The sequence below is a fragment of the Octopus bimaculoides genome, chromosome 16 (assembly GCF_046866305.1).
Source record: "Octopus bimaculoides isolate indiv1 chromosome 16, ASM4686630v1, whole genome shotgun sequence".
In the NCBI taxonomy this organism is placed as follows: Eukaryota; Metazoa; Mollusca; class Cephalopoda; order Octopoda; family Octopodidae; genus Octopus; species Octopus bimaculoides.
In genome coordinates, this window is record NC_142943.1 from 44,480,922 (window position 1) to 44,496,104 (window position 15,183).

The 15,183-nt window shown below is 36.1% G+C and overlaps 1 protein-coding gene across 6 annotated transcripts in view; it reads right to left on the reverse strand.

Moving 5' to 3' along the window:
- Nucleotides 1-707: 707 nt before the first annotated feature.
- The window catches only part of LOC106883725 (hepatocyte growth factor-regulated tyrosine kinase substrate), a 108,694-nt gene continuing 94,218 nt past the window's right edge, over nucleotides 708-15,183 (reverse strand). For all 6 annotated transcript variants that reach the window (XM_052974054.2, XM_052974053.2, XM_052974051.2 and 3 more), the window contains 4 exons: nucleotides 13,672-13,844; nucleotides 12,720-12,851; nucleotides 10,017-10,590; nucleotides 708-6,935 (listed from right to left, as the gene is read on the reverse strand). In XM_052974054.2, the coding sequence (XP_052830014.1) occupies nucleotides 6,724-6,935; nucleotides 10,017-10,590; nucleotides 12,720-12,851; nucleotides 13,672-13,844 (1,091 nt within the window). In that variant the 3' untranslated portion in view covers nucleotides 708-6,723. The remainder of the gene's footprint in view (nucleotides 6,936-10,016; nucleotides 10,591-12,719; nucleotides 12,852-13,671; nucleotides 13,845-15,183) is intronic.

Consider the following 15,183-nt stretch of genomic DNA (forward strand, 5'->3'; position numbering starts at 1 on the left):
AAAATTTGAAGAATAAATGCTGCTTTTCTTCACTTAACCTATTTGACATAAGAGCATTCCTCATCTTACTACCATTCTGATATCACAACAATCGGTCTGATATAACAACTCTTTCTGCTGTTGTGATGTCTCAACCAACAGTCTTGCATAATACACCTCTTATGGCCATATCACATCACATATTACTGCTGGTGTGATGTCTCGGCCAACAGTCTTGTCTAATACGTATCTTATATCAACATGATGTAACAGCTATCTTAATGCCAGTATGATGTTACAAAAGTCTTGCATAATATACATATTACTAAAAAAATAGATATGAGATAAGCTCTTATCAATATCACCATCATTTAACATCAGTGTTCCATGCTGGCATAGGTCTAAGAACTGCATCATGCTCCAGTGTCTGCTATGGCATGATCTCCATGACTGAATGCCTTTCTTCATGCCAACCACTTCACAGTATGTACCTGGTGCTTTTTTTTTTTTTGTTTTTTTTTTGTGCTACTAGTACTAGTAAGGTTGCTGTGCAACTTGCAAGACTACAAGCTCAAGTGGAGGGCTTTATGAGAGGAGGGTTAAGATATGTGAGAAGGAAGTGGGGCAGTGAAGGTTTTTGTTATGGAAGAGCTAAATAGCTAAAGAGATAATTATGTTTATTCTAATTATATAAAGCACTTTGAAAAGAAAAAAAAAACAATGATTAGTTTATTTATTTATATAAATTTATTACTTTCTTTTGAAAAGAAAAAAATGTACTTTTAGATTTCAAACAAAATTGTAAATCAAAATAGAATTTGTACATTATCGCAATTTTAATTAATGTTTTAAAAAAATTATTTATTTACGATTTATTGAAATATATAACTTAGAATTTATAGAAGAAAAAAAAACAAACAAAAAAAAAAACAAATCATTGTCTTTTAGTCACTACAAATGACTGTTTCTGACCATACTGGAGTATTACCACACTAAAACAACTATTTGGTAAAAATGCAGTCATATTGACTTCCTTTAAGGCTATAAATTATCAGTAATTTGGATAATTAAAAACATTTCCTAGTTTGCTAGACATGCATCTCTGAAAGAGTTGTAAAGGTGTTTGGTTAGATTAAAATGGTGAAGCAGTGATGCTTCATGATTTTTCCAAAGCTATCAGATTTGTGCTTTTGGTCCAATATCAAAAGAATTCTACAACAGATTAACCCTTTTGTTATCATATTTCTGTTGAAATACATTGCCTTTGTTTCAATTTAGAAAATAATTAAGAATTTAATAAAATAACCTTTTCATTATTAATAGTTTTGTTTTGATATTTCCGTTGAAATACACTGCTTTTGTTTTAATTAATTTTGAATAGTGTCCGCAACATAAATTAACATGAAATTTTGATCACTTTAAAACAAAAAGCTCAGACCAGAGAACCAGGGATGGCCTCAACCAGGTTGGTATCAAATTGAATAGCAAACCGAATAAACAAACTGTGTTCATTTTAATTAATTATGAAAATTAGGAAGGATTTAGTAAAATAACTTGTTCATTAAGAACAGAAATTAACACAGAATTTTGATGGGATCTTTTAATTTAGATTACTTTAAATCAGAAAATTTGTATCCATAATCAGGGCTGGTCTCAAAGGGGTTAATTAAATGGACATATAGAGCCAAGGTGCCACAGCCCACATCAGCCATATCACCTCTTTGAAATCCACTCCTATCACACCCTCTTTGGTCCCGCCCTTATTGGTATCTTGACCAACTACATAAGCAACAGATTGCCTCCACCCCACTCCCCCAGTACAAGATTTTCATTATTTCTTATTTGCACCTAGATTAGTAAAACAGTCAATTCAACTGTGACATTATTTGAACCTAAGAAACCAAAGAGACTTGACTAATCCAGGTGCTCTTGTTTGTCACTTGACCATTCTACAACTGTACAGTTTCCCACACAAACACACACGCACTTAAAAAGGCAAGTGTAAAATGAAGATACATTTGTGAATGTAAGAAAACCATTCAGTCACATGACCTCAAGATTCACAGCATTGAGGTAGATTAGTGTCATTACTCTGATGAACAAATAGACAGTGAAACTGGCAGTAGTAATGCGATCAATATTTAATCAAATACTTTGAATAAAATTATTAGACTCTACATCTTTGGATTGAGTTCTCTCTTGTTAAAAATTGTTTCACTTCATATATACACACATACATAAACATTACCTTATACATATACAAATAAATTTAAATATATTACTGCATACATTTATGCATATTACCCCATACATACATGCATACACATTACCCCAAACATGGTCATCCACTACACTTCTCTTGCAATATGCATTCTTTCAGACAAAGATGGACAGTGTCCTCTTATTTCTTGCATTTCAGTTAAAAGTATATTTTTTCTCTTCCTATAATTTAATATCCATGCTGGAATAGGTAAGACAGTTTGCCAGAATTTAAAGACTGCAGAATGCTCTTCTTAATATCAACCACTTTACAGAGTGTACTGGGTGCTTTTTTCCTGCCACCAGCATTAGTAAAGTTGCCTTGCAGGCTTGTGGAACTATGACCTGTGAGGAGGGGGCAGTAGTTGCCTTCATGCTAGGAGATGGGGGATAGTTTAAAGCTTGAGAGAAGTGGGGAAGCAGAGCAGGTTCTTGTAGAGAAGTTATGTGGCTAATTAGTAGGAGCTGCAAACATATTATATGTATATATATAAAACACAGCCAGTTTATCAAAATTTATTTTTAAAAAATCCTAAAACAAATGATTGGATTGTGTTGCTTGAATCAATAAATAATCAAATTATAGCAAATATTAGAATACTCTCTTATGAAGATGTTGCAAAACAACTGGTTAAAGTTTAATTCATCTTGAGATTCTTCAGATTTCTTTAAAAAATTCAGTGAATTATTTCAAAAATACACTGATATTTTCAATTAATTATTTACACTCACCCATAATGAATCATTTGAATGGGTTGTTATTTCTAAAAAAATTTCTACATAATTTTTTGGAACAGCTGTCTTCATACAGTAGAAATACTGACAGCACTTACCCATGTCTGACTACAGATTTTAAACTTGCTGCATTAAAAACCATAAAAGGGTTTTAAAATAAACACCACCAGTTTTCAAACATGACCTCCTCCCACAAACAATTAGGTAACATTTAATTAAAACTATTTTAATAAACAATAACAATATAAACTTTTAGCTTTAATCTATTTCCTGTTGTTTTTCTCAATATTTTGAATAATTTCATTGTAATTAAAACAACTGGCACTTTGATCAATTGGGTTTTGTTTACTGAATGTCATGGCATAAAAGATGCATAGGCATATTAAGTGCAGTCCAATTTCTGGATTAAAATTGGGGTATAGTAGTGATCGTTAGGGACAAAATTAGCTTATGAGTAGTCCCACTTTGCATGTAGGACATAGGATGATATTTTTGAATTATATTTTTTTTGGAAAACATTGTCATATATGTCATCAAATACAGTAACTGTTTTCAAACGAAATGTGTGTGTGTCCACTAGCAGAACAATTCCGAGATTAGACAAATGTCTTGTAACTGTTTTGCCCTAAGAAGTCTGGTTTCATATCCCACTGATGTCAAGCTGGCCTTTCATTCTTCTGAGGTCAAGTCAATGAAATACAACTTTACTGAAACTCATCAATTCCTCTCATGTTGATGCCTGCCTAGTTACTGTCATACAAAGAGAGAATGATAGCTGGCCCCAGGTAAAGGTGGAAGTCTTGGGGTGGAGGCTAGCAAACTCTTTTCATAAAAAAAAACCCAAAAAAACTTGCCACTGAAATTATCCAAAAATCACCATTGTATGCTAGAGACAGACATGGTAGGCATGAATAGACTATATATATATATATATATATATATATATATATATATATATATATATATATATATATATATAAATATATATATGAGTTTGAATCAGCTTCTATTTGGAATTATTGCTCTCCTAAATGGCTCAAGGACCAGGTTTCATTTTTAGCTTGGTTTCTTGGGATGGATGCCCTTTTTATCACTAACCCCTTTAAAGGGTACTGAATACATTTTATCATGGCACCAGTACTAGAGTGATTATAATGATTATAAAGATCATCTCGATCTTACACTGTCTCAACACATTTGCCAGTCATTTAAACAGCACGTACTGAATGATTTAATTGTAGCACCAGCACTATTGAGGTTACCCTGTATCCCAGGAAACTAAAGAGTCCTCACTGCTTTAATTTGTTTGTTCACAAAATGCAATGTAACCAAGAAAGTGCGAATGTTTATGTGTGTATTTATTTAGCTTTAACCTATTTTTTAATCCCTTTTTTCTTCTTTTTTATATGTAATTCATAAACAGAGCCTGAAAAATTGCTTTAAGATACATGGTGTATTTTATAAATATGCCTGGTCAAGTATCATAATAGCATGAAACTATTAGTAGCTCTTTCAGCTGCGTATTTAATTTGAGACACACACACACACACATATATATATATATATAAATTAGATTGGAGCCTGGTGTTGCCATCCGGTTTCACCAGTCCTCAGTCAAATCGTCCAACCCATGCTAGCATGGAAAGCGGACGTTAAACGATGATGATGATGATATATATATATATATACATACATACGCGCCACAGCACACTATAAAGTGGTTGGCATTAAAAAGGGCATCCAGCCATAGAAATCAGGTCAAAGCAGACATTGGAGCACAGTACAGTCTTCCAACTTGTCGGATGCTGTGAAACCATACAACTCATCCTAGCATAGCAGACAGACATATAATGATGATGATGATGACATACATATGTCATGTCTTGAAATATGTTAAAACAGCAGCAGTAATAAGTGTGAATTTATGGCCCTGGAAAGATCTAGCAGAATAATAGCTTGATAACATTTGTTTCAGTTTGACTCTTTAATTACAAGACATAAGTTTTCATGTAAGTGAATTCTAACAAAATCACAATGTTCCAATCAAAGCAATCCCAGTATTTCACTGGTACTTAGTCATCCACAATATTTTACTGGTGTTTATTTTAGCAAACCCAGAAGGCTGAAAGTCTAAGTCAATCCAGGCAAGATATGATATCACAAAGTCATGGACTTAACTGAATACTACAATAATAATAGTAATCCTTTCTGTAATAGGAAGAAGGCCTGAAATTTCTGGGTAGAGGACTAATCGATTACATTAACCCCAGTGCACAACTGGCCCTTATTTTATTGATTCTGAAAGGAAAAATAGCAAAGTTGATCTCAGTGGAATTTGAACTCAGAACATAAACGTAGAAGAAAAGCCACTAAGCATTTTGTCAAGTGTGCTAACAATTCTGCCAGCTCGCTGTCTTAAAGAGCTGTAGTAAATATCATTATCATTGGTAGCATTGACATCTTCACTATCACCAACATCTAAAGAATGTAAAAAAAAAAAAAAAAAAAAAAAATCCAAGAAAGTAATACCACAAATTAAGTAAACAAACAATAATAAACATTCATGTTTTCACATTATTATATTCTATAATATATTTCCTATACAAACAATATTCTTTTATGGAACATTCTCCAGTATACATTGTCCTTTCCTGTTATAATCATTCATCAGGTCATTATCCTTTGATTAAAAAAAACAAAAAACAAAACCATATCCATATGGTATAATAGAGTCCTTTCTGTCATATATATATATATATATATATATATATATATATATATATATACATACATACATACACATACATATACACACACCAATCAACTATATCCTCATTGGATGCCAATCTTCGTGGATCAACAAGCCATATCACATTCCAGGCCAGTGAGATAAACGTCCCACATCCAAACAAAACTATCTCTAGATCAGTCTTTCATGCATATATAAACCACATTTCTCATTATTGTAGGTCTTTTTATCTGTGCATGTGTATACATACACACACATACATACACATCCTATATATGACCATATCCCCACAGAAGATAGTAATCATTTGTGAATGTAGTTAGTATATCGATTCCTGATCAATATAATCACATACCTTTGAAGCTAAGACTGTCCAAAACCCTTTACATAAAACAATATTACTGATATTTGATTTAGTTGACAGTGTTGTAGGGTGGTGGTGGTGGTGGTGGTTGGGAGGTAGAGAAAAGTATCTACTTTGGAGGGGTGTCTGTGTGGGGGAGCAGTTTGGGAAGTTGAGAGAGATAATGACAGAACAGTACTGAGAGAAATTGTTCAAGCAAAGAGAGACTCAGAGAGAAAAGGAACAGAGAACAGTGAGAAAACAAGAGAGAAGACAGAAGAAGAGAAAAAGAATGGGAAGGAGGAGGAGGCAAAACAATATGGAAGGTGTTATAAAGATGAGACAATGTTATGGGAAGATTTTTTTTTTTTACTATGCTTTCTTTGTAAAGAGACAATGGAAGAGGATGGGAAATAAGAGGGGTGGTTGAGTGCATGATGTGTGCATCATCATAGTCTCACATCTTTATACACATCATATATATATATATATATAGTTATGTATATTTATATTCATGTCAGCATCTGTATTATATATATATATATATATATATATATATATACACACACACACACACAAATATATATAATTACAAAAGAAATCCAACAACAACAAAACAATGAAATAATAATAATAATAATATTAATAATGATAATAATTAATCGAAACTAATCAGCTCTGCTTCGTTTTGTGGCAGCACCATTTGCTGTGGTGGTGCCTGATATTGCTGGGTGGGAGGTCCAGCCATGTATTGTTGTTGTTGTTGTGGTTGCTGCTGTTGTGGTGGTTGCTGTTGGGGTGGTTGCGCAGGTATTGCACTGTACACACTTGGTTGAGATGCACCGACTGGAGGAAGAGTATTTGCCAGATCTGTGCAAAGAGAGAAAGAACAAAGGTATACATATCTATATACAAAAGAAATCCCACACTTGAAAGCCAGTTACAAGTTAGCATCAAGAGGGGCATATAGTTATAAAACAAAACCTCAAAGAGATATGCTTGCCTGGAAAAACAAATGTAAACACACACAAAAAAAAATATGAGTTCATTAAACATGTCACTGGCATGAGTGCAAATTACGTGGCACTGGCACAAGTGCATCATATGTGGCACTGCAATGAGAGCATTTTATGTGACACTGGCACCTGCAAGACAAAAACCTCTTCCCTGGGAGGGAGAGTGGGTGGGTGGCAAGAAAGGAGATGTTTTTAAATTAAAAAATTTTTTTTATTAATTATACTTTTAAGTTCGTTATAGAAATGTACATGATGGAAGTTGATTTGCTGATCCTTGATCTAGGTTATTGGTGCAATTGCTCCATCATGGCTGATACCATGTTGTTGTTAAAAAGGAAATACTGAGGCCCAATGGTGTTTAAAATACTAGACCAACATGGTCAAAATTCAAATCTTGGTACGGCTGTTGGTTTATGTTCTATATCAAGGGGCATAACTCTGCTAGCTCCAGTTAACCTGCCTGAAAACAAAAGTTGTTGATTGCCATTGTTACTTCAAGGTTCAAGTGACTATCAGCAGGGAATACAACCCTGAAAAACTCCAGCAAACATGTAAAAAAAAAAAACAACAAACAATATACTAAATGTCCAGATCATGTAATAAGGGTAAATACGGAACTACATACATATGAAGTGAACTTAACCATATAACAATGCCTGTTATTTCTAGTGAGTTAAGCGACCATGTAGAAGTTCCTGTTGGAATCAGAAGTTTCCTTGTTGGAATATACTGTGTATATTGAGCTCATATATCTGGACATCTTCACTTTTTAAATATATCACCCCGACCTGCATTCTGATCTATACTCCTTCCTGAGCCACTTCCACCTCTCTCACCATACTACTACCCCATCAACTGTATCTCCACCTTCGGTCATCACACACTACATTCACTTTTACCCTTAACCATTTGTTATTCTCCCTTCAGACTCTCATGAAACTACACCCCACTTTAATGCACTGTTTATATTCTCCCTAATACTCATCTCCTAGTGTCTTGTGTTGCTCTGGCATCTAGTCACCATCATCTAACCTTATTCCAGATATGCCCACCCACTCCTATATGATGTAAGGTAGCCATGTATCTTCTCTCTAACAAGACCCTTGGGCTTCTCCCTCTATCATATTTTAGCCTCTCCTATTCTCAAATATCCCCCCCCCCCCCACCATTCACATGCTTTGTTGAGGAGACTTTTTTCCTTTTCTTCCACTTGTAGGTTTTTTAGCGATAATAGGAAACATGGCATCCAGTTCACACCAAGTAAAGTGATTGGCATTAAGAAGGGTATCCAGCTGTAGAAACCATGCCAAAACTGACTCTGGAGCTCAATGCAGTCCTGCAGATTGTTGGATCCTGTCAAACAGTGCAACATAAACAAGCATGGAAAACTGATAGTAAATGATGATGATCAGAGGCAGTTATGAACACCAGCTGGACCACTGGATATACTCAGGGTTTTAGAGGGCTAATCACTTGTTCAACCCTACACCACAGCTGCTAATGTTGGTTATTATAAAGAAACAAAAGGAATCCAGTAGGTCTGCATTATGTTTACTCAAATGGACCTCTTGATACCAAGCTGCATGAGTCTGCTCCTGATCCTATGATACAAACTTCCGGTTTTATTTAAAGTTATCTAAAAACCTTAAAACAAACTTTTACACTAACTTATATTCCAAATACCAGTTTAATAATAAAGTTATTCCATAAAATTCTTGATTACTTTCAGAATTAAAACAAAGCACTGTATTTATGGGGTGCACTCAGAACAGCAAAATTCAAACAATAGCGCATCTATTCATTCGTGATATGTTCTTGCAGATTCAAATCTGAATATCCGATTACTGTTGTTTTACATAATGGGAGAACATCTTTTCTTTATTTGAATTCTTGCTGTTCAGCATGCACACCATAAATTATTAGGAGGGAATGCTGAAAAGCTCTTGGCTTTGGGTAAGAAAAAATGCAGGAGGATCAGTTAATTATGATTTCATTGAACATATTCCCCTCTCAGGTTCACACACTTATTGCAGCAGTCCTTCAGTTTTTCTAAGCCCTGTAAAAGAACTCAGGAGGTTGGGCCTCCAAGTAGGTCTTTTGTAAGACCTTTAAAACCTTCCCTTGTCACACGAAAACCTAAGGAGAGGACACACAAAGTTGATAGTAAATGCTAATGTGGGGAGTCTCCATAGTCATTCAACTTGCTAGAAATGGAGGCTAAATGCCTCATAACACAACCTACAATCTTAGATAATGTGATACTAGATACCCTCCACTAAAGGACAAAGATCTCCATTCAGAACTGAGCTGGGGCTTTATATATCTCATTGTTTTTAACATCAATTTTTCCATGCCTGCATGGATCAGATAGAGTTCATGGAGGCAGATTTTCTATAGCTGGATGCCTTTCGGGTCATCAACTCTCACCTGTTTTCAAGCAAGGTAATATCTCTCCATGGCCAGGCAGTTATTTCATGGAAAACTAGAAATCAACGACATTGCTTATGACAGTGACACACATTTACAACTACCACATGATGTTAACGCAAGGAGACACAAACATACAAACAATCAAATACACACATGATGGGCTTCTTTCAGGATTATAATATATGCCACTTGTCCAAAGTGCCACACAATAGTACTGAATCCCAAACCATGTGGTCAGAAAGTATCTTAATCACCCCACCCCCCTCCAATCATCTTTACAATTTAACATCCACTTCTCTCTGCTTGCATGGGTCAGACTAAATGTGTACATTCATGTGTGTGAGAGATCATTTAACGTCTGTTTTCCATGCTGGCATGGGTAGGATATATAATATATATATATATATATATATATATGTCAAGAACAGTTTTAAAATTTGACACACAAAGTAATATAAAAACAAGCCAAGGGGACACAAATACTAAAACAATATTTCATACATACTCTGCATGTTTAATGAGGAATATTCTGGATTAGGGATTGATGTATAAATTGGTCCTGCAGAAGAAATCTGTGATAAACTTGACGGCTGACTCGATGCTGGATTATAAGATTGGTAAGAATTGGAAGAAGCCTGTATAACATCTGTGCTCATTGCTGGTTGGTAACCTGCAGACTGTGCAACCGTTTGAGACGGGTGACCAAGAGCAGGAGGGTACTGACCACCAGCAGGTTGGCTGTAGTTTGTGGAGTTGGGTGCATTTGGGATCTGTGGTGGTGTTGGTTGTTGTTGTTGTTGTGGTGGTGGTTGTTGTTGCTGTGAGGGTGGTGGTTGTTGTTGCTGCGGTGGTGGCTGTTGTTGTGATGGTGGTGCACCAGGTGGTTGCATGTAGATCTCATTTGGTGCACTGCTGTTGACCGGGAGAGATGGTGGTGGTGGCGGTGGCGCCATGCCTGGTGGAGCACCAGGACCTGGCATCATACCAACTGGCAAATAACCTATTCGATGCATCTGGTGGACCGGAGAGTTTTCAAGTGAGCTGCCAGGACTAGGAAAGTTTGGGGCACCATACGGGTTCTGGAATAGAGAAGAAATTTAGGAATCAAAGAAACATTCTACAACGTGTATGTGCATGTGTGAACAGCTGAGCTTTCTCCTGCATCAGTTAATAAACAGATGATTCACAAAATGAATAGATATAGATGAGAGTGATATTGTCCTGAGGTCAACAGGACCCATTGCTTCAATGGCTATATCTGACCAGACAAAAATCATACAATCCATTAAAATTATGAGACATATTGAATATCAAAAATTAAACAATAATTATTATTACAGTAGTGTGTGTATGTATAACTAAAATACAGCCAACAACATTGACTGATTTATGTCAGTAGTTTGCCAAGGTTGTGGAAATTACCGTTATATCAGCACCAAGCAGTGTTTAGGCATAAGCAAAGTTTAGGTTAGTTAAAATATGTGTGTGACATATTTCAGCTGCTAAAGGCAAATTCACTGCAGTTACCATGGAGTAAAATTCTCACTTGTGGAAAAAGGTATAAAAACACCATACCTGTCCAGTGTCACTCTTATCAGAATTCCCAGACATCAATGTTTCTAGCTCTTCAGCTGGTATCAAGGAAAAATACCCAAGTATAGCATTGACCAAAATACAGTCAACATTGACTGATTTGCACTGGTAGATTGCCGAGGTTATGGAAATTACTAATATCAGAGCCTTGTAGTGTTTAGGCATAAGCAAAGTTTAGGTTAATTAAAACATATGTGACATATTTCAATTGCTATCATCTTTTAACATTCATTTTCCATACTTGCACCAGTTGGATGTCTTGACCAGAACTGGCAAGTAGGGAAGCTGCACCAGGTTCCTGTCAGTTTCGGCTTGGTTTCTACAGCTGGATGCCCTTCCTAATGCCAACTGTTTTACAAGTGTGCTGGGTGTTATTACATGGCGCTAGCATGGGTGCTGTTTACATGGCACCAGTATGGGTGCTTTTTATGTAGAACCAGCACAGGGCTCTTGCACACCAATCCTCCTCAGCATTAACACTTCTGCTGTGGAGGACAGGTCTTTATATTTATAGATAACTGGAGACGAATACCATTCCTCCATGTGATCAGCTTGAAAAATTAAGATATTAAGATACTGTCCTTAACATAAAACCAATGGTAACCTTAATACACAAATGAAGAAATTTTATCTACTAATGTGGTGTTGAGCACCCATTCTTGTTGTTTGACATTTACATATGTGTGTGTGCATATGTACACACACACACACACACATATATATATATATATATATATATATATATACACACACAACATTGTAAGTAGATTTGGTAGGTAGAAACTGAAAGAAGCTCATTGTGTGTGTGTATGTGTGTGTGTGCACGTGCATATATTTGTACATGCATGTCAGAGGGTGTCTCTTTGTTTAAACCTTGCCCGATAATTGCTAGTGAGCGTTACCATTACAATGGCTGTATCAGCATTCATTCCCAGTCTCCCACCAAATCATGTGCCAAAGGGATATTTCCCCTGGACTAGAAATAGTCATCAGCATCATCATCAGTAACAATTGGCAACATGATAAATTCCATCTGACCCATGTGAGCATGGGAAAATGAACATTAAAACGATGATGATTACATACATAGATACATACAGGCTGAGCCAAAAGTCACACATAAGATAAAATTCAATATGCTCCAGAATTGCTAAAGACATGTTTCAAGTTTTCTAAAATTGTGATGAATACACACTTGTACATAATGAACAAAATGAATAATAACGTAATATGTCAAATGTTTTGGTGTGTTACTTTTGACCTACCCTGTGTATGTGTACATTACATATATCTATATATACACATACACAACACATATATAATGGCTTCTGTACAGTCTTTGTCTGTAACCACTTGTGATCCTTTAGCAGAATTCTATAGACCATCTGCCCACCCTAAGAATGGGTTTCGTCTCTTCATTGGCCCTACTTCTCATCTCAAATCGGTGCTGATAATACCTAATAATTATTTTACATTAGGAGTGGCTCAGCATGTTCACATACAGAGCCATTCAAATAACTGAAAATCTTAATTCATCTTTAACAAGAATGTTGGTGCAAAATGCTCTATGAATATGTCTTGCAGTTTTCAGCTATAACAACATAAAAACCTTTACCTGGCCGTAGCCATAAGCCTGCATCTGCCTGATCTGAGTGAGGTGTTTCTGTTGCTCAAGACGAATCTGGTATTCTCGCTCCTGTTCATGCATTCGCTGGAATGCTAACTGGCGTTGCATCTCAAGGTATTCCTGAGAAGAAATAAAAAACAATCAAAGAATTAGTGATAAGGTAGATAAAAAGTCAATCAAGGGTTCAAATCATCTCATCAGTACAGCTGGAAGGAATGGACCAACCCCATTGTTGCTTAAACCTAGGTTAGCACTGATTAAGCAGATCTATTATCAAAGGAATACCAGCCAAGTCTTTCACAAAGTCTCACTACATCCACAATTACTTTAGTCAATTAGTCCTTCCTTTTTAAGGCACTATTATCAAAGGTTTCAGCTACGGACGATATGTACTCCAGTCCCAAGATACCTTGATCTGCAGCTTCTTCTTGTGTAAACAGCGTAGTGGTTACAATGTTGGATAGAATGAATGCCTTGCAGTATTTGTCCTGACTCTCTGTGTTCCATGTTCCAATCCTACTGAGGTTAGCTTTACCATTTATTGTTTCAGAGTCGGTAAAACCAGAGTAGTAGATTAGTAGAACTGTAAGAACATTGAACTGGAAGTTCAAATTTTATTGGGAAGGAGACTTAAACCATGATTCCTTTTAACACCACACTACTTGGCATCTTTAGTAGAGTCCATTCTTTAGCAAGAATTTGGGTCTAAGTGACCAGTTTGAGGATACCTTCTTACATCAATTTCAGAGGTCCTGTAAAGCTCATAGTTCCTCCTTTTCCACCAGCCAATTTGGAAGGGACTTCAAAACTCATTGATCATACCAATCATCCTTTTATGAACCCATTAAAAAACATTAAAATGATATCAAACAACCAAGTTTAGAAGATGAGAAATTTGAGATGAGGAGTTTTGTTTGTTGTAGCCACTCTAAAGACTTACGTGCTTCTTTTGTCGCATAATTTCCAGCTTCTGTGACATCTGAATCTGTCTAAGTCTTTCTTGTTCTTCTTGTTCACGTCTTCGTTTTTCACGGTGATCCTCACGTAAAGCATCAAGGGCTTCCCGAGCATCTCTCAGCTGAGCAAGTTTGTCCTGGAGACATTCGTAGTGGCCTGAAATTAAATCAAGTATGGTTGTGAGTGTGTTGTGTGGTTGTGTGTGTGTGTGTGTGTTTTGTGATGGTGCATGTGTGTGTGTATTATTACTTTGCTTGGAAATAAGAGAAGGTTAGTAGCACGGAAGACATTCTGCCTCAACAAATCCCAACTGACTCATGGAAAACTAAACATTAAAATGATGATAAATGCAAGCATGTGCGGGAGAGAGAAAGAGATAGGATGTGTGCGCATGGAGAGAGAATAATATAATATATGATATAAAGACTCATGCAGCACATTCTAGTACAGAAAAATGTGAAAACAGTGTTGGTGATACATATATTTTATACAAAGTCATTATAAAGCACTTGTGCAATTTTATGTTTCTAGAACTTGCAGGTGACACGTAAAAGCACCCACTACACTCACTGAGTGATTGGCGTTAGGAAGGGCATCCAGCTGTAGAAACTCTGCCAAATTAGATTGGAGCCTGGTGTTGCCATCCGGTTTCACCAGTCCTCAGTCAAATCGTCCAACCCATGCTAGCATGGAAGGCGGACGTTAAACGATGATGATGATGAACTTTATTTTATATATGGTAAAATTATTAGAGGAAGAATTATCATAAGTCTTATCTCCCAATCACTATATCCGCCCCTTGACCTTACATAATCTCAACAGTTGTCACCTACTCTTCCCTATCTTCCTTACTTACCATCCCTCAATGTTTGCTCTTCATTCATTATACTCTACCCTTTACTTCTCCATCTCTTTCTATCTCCCACACTTCTGTACATTTCTGCAACCTCTACCCACCCACAGTCCCTTGTCTGATCCCCACTGACTTTTACTCATCTCATAACTTGAAGATCAATCCTGACACATCATCACAATTTTACCTCTCCAACTTCCCTTCCAATTACCCTTACCCTCTCTTCTAAAATGTGAGGGGCCATGTAGCCTTTCTACTACAAGAAACCTGCTCTACTCTGGCCCTCATCTATCTTAAAACTGCCTCTTTTGGAATTTGTAGTCTTGTAAGCTGCATAGTGACCTCACCAGTACTGGTGCAATGAAAAACACTCTCAGGTAAGTATATTCAACACTGTGACTGAGACAACAAATAGATAACAGATTTCTGTGTCAGCCAGGAGTGATGACAGATGTATATGCATATATCTTTTGGTGATATATACGGCTGAAGGATGTAAACATTAACAAATACACTGGAAAACTGGTTTTTTAACTAACTCATCAATGCAAAGTTCTGCACTGAGTTACAGACACTCCCTTGTCATTCTTGCTGATGGAAATGTAGTGAACTAGCAATTGGTCAATTGGAAATGTGTAACTA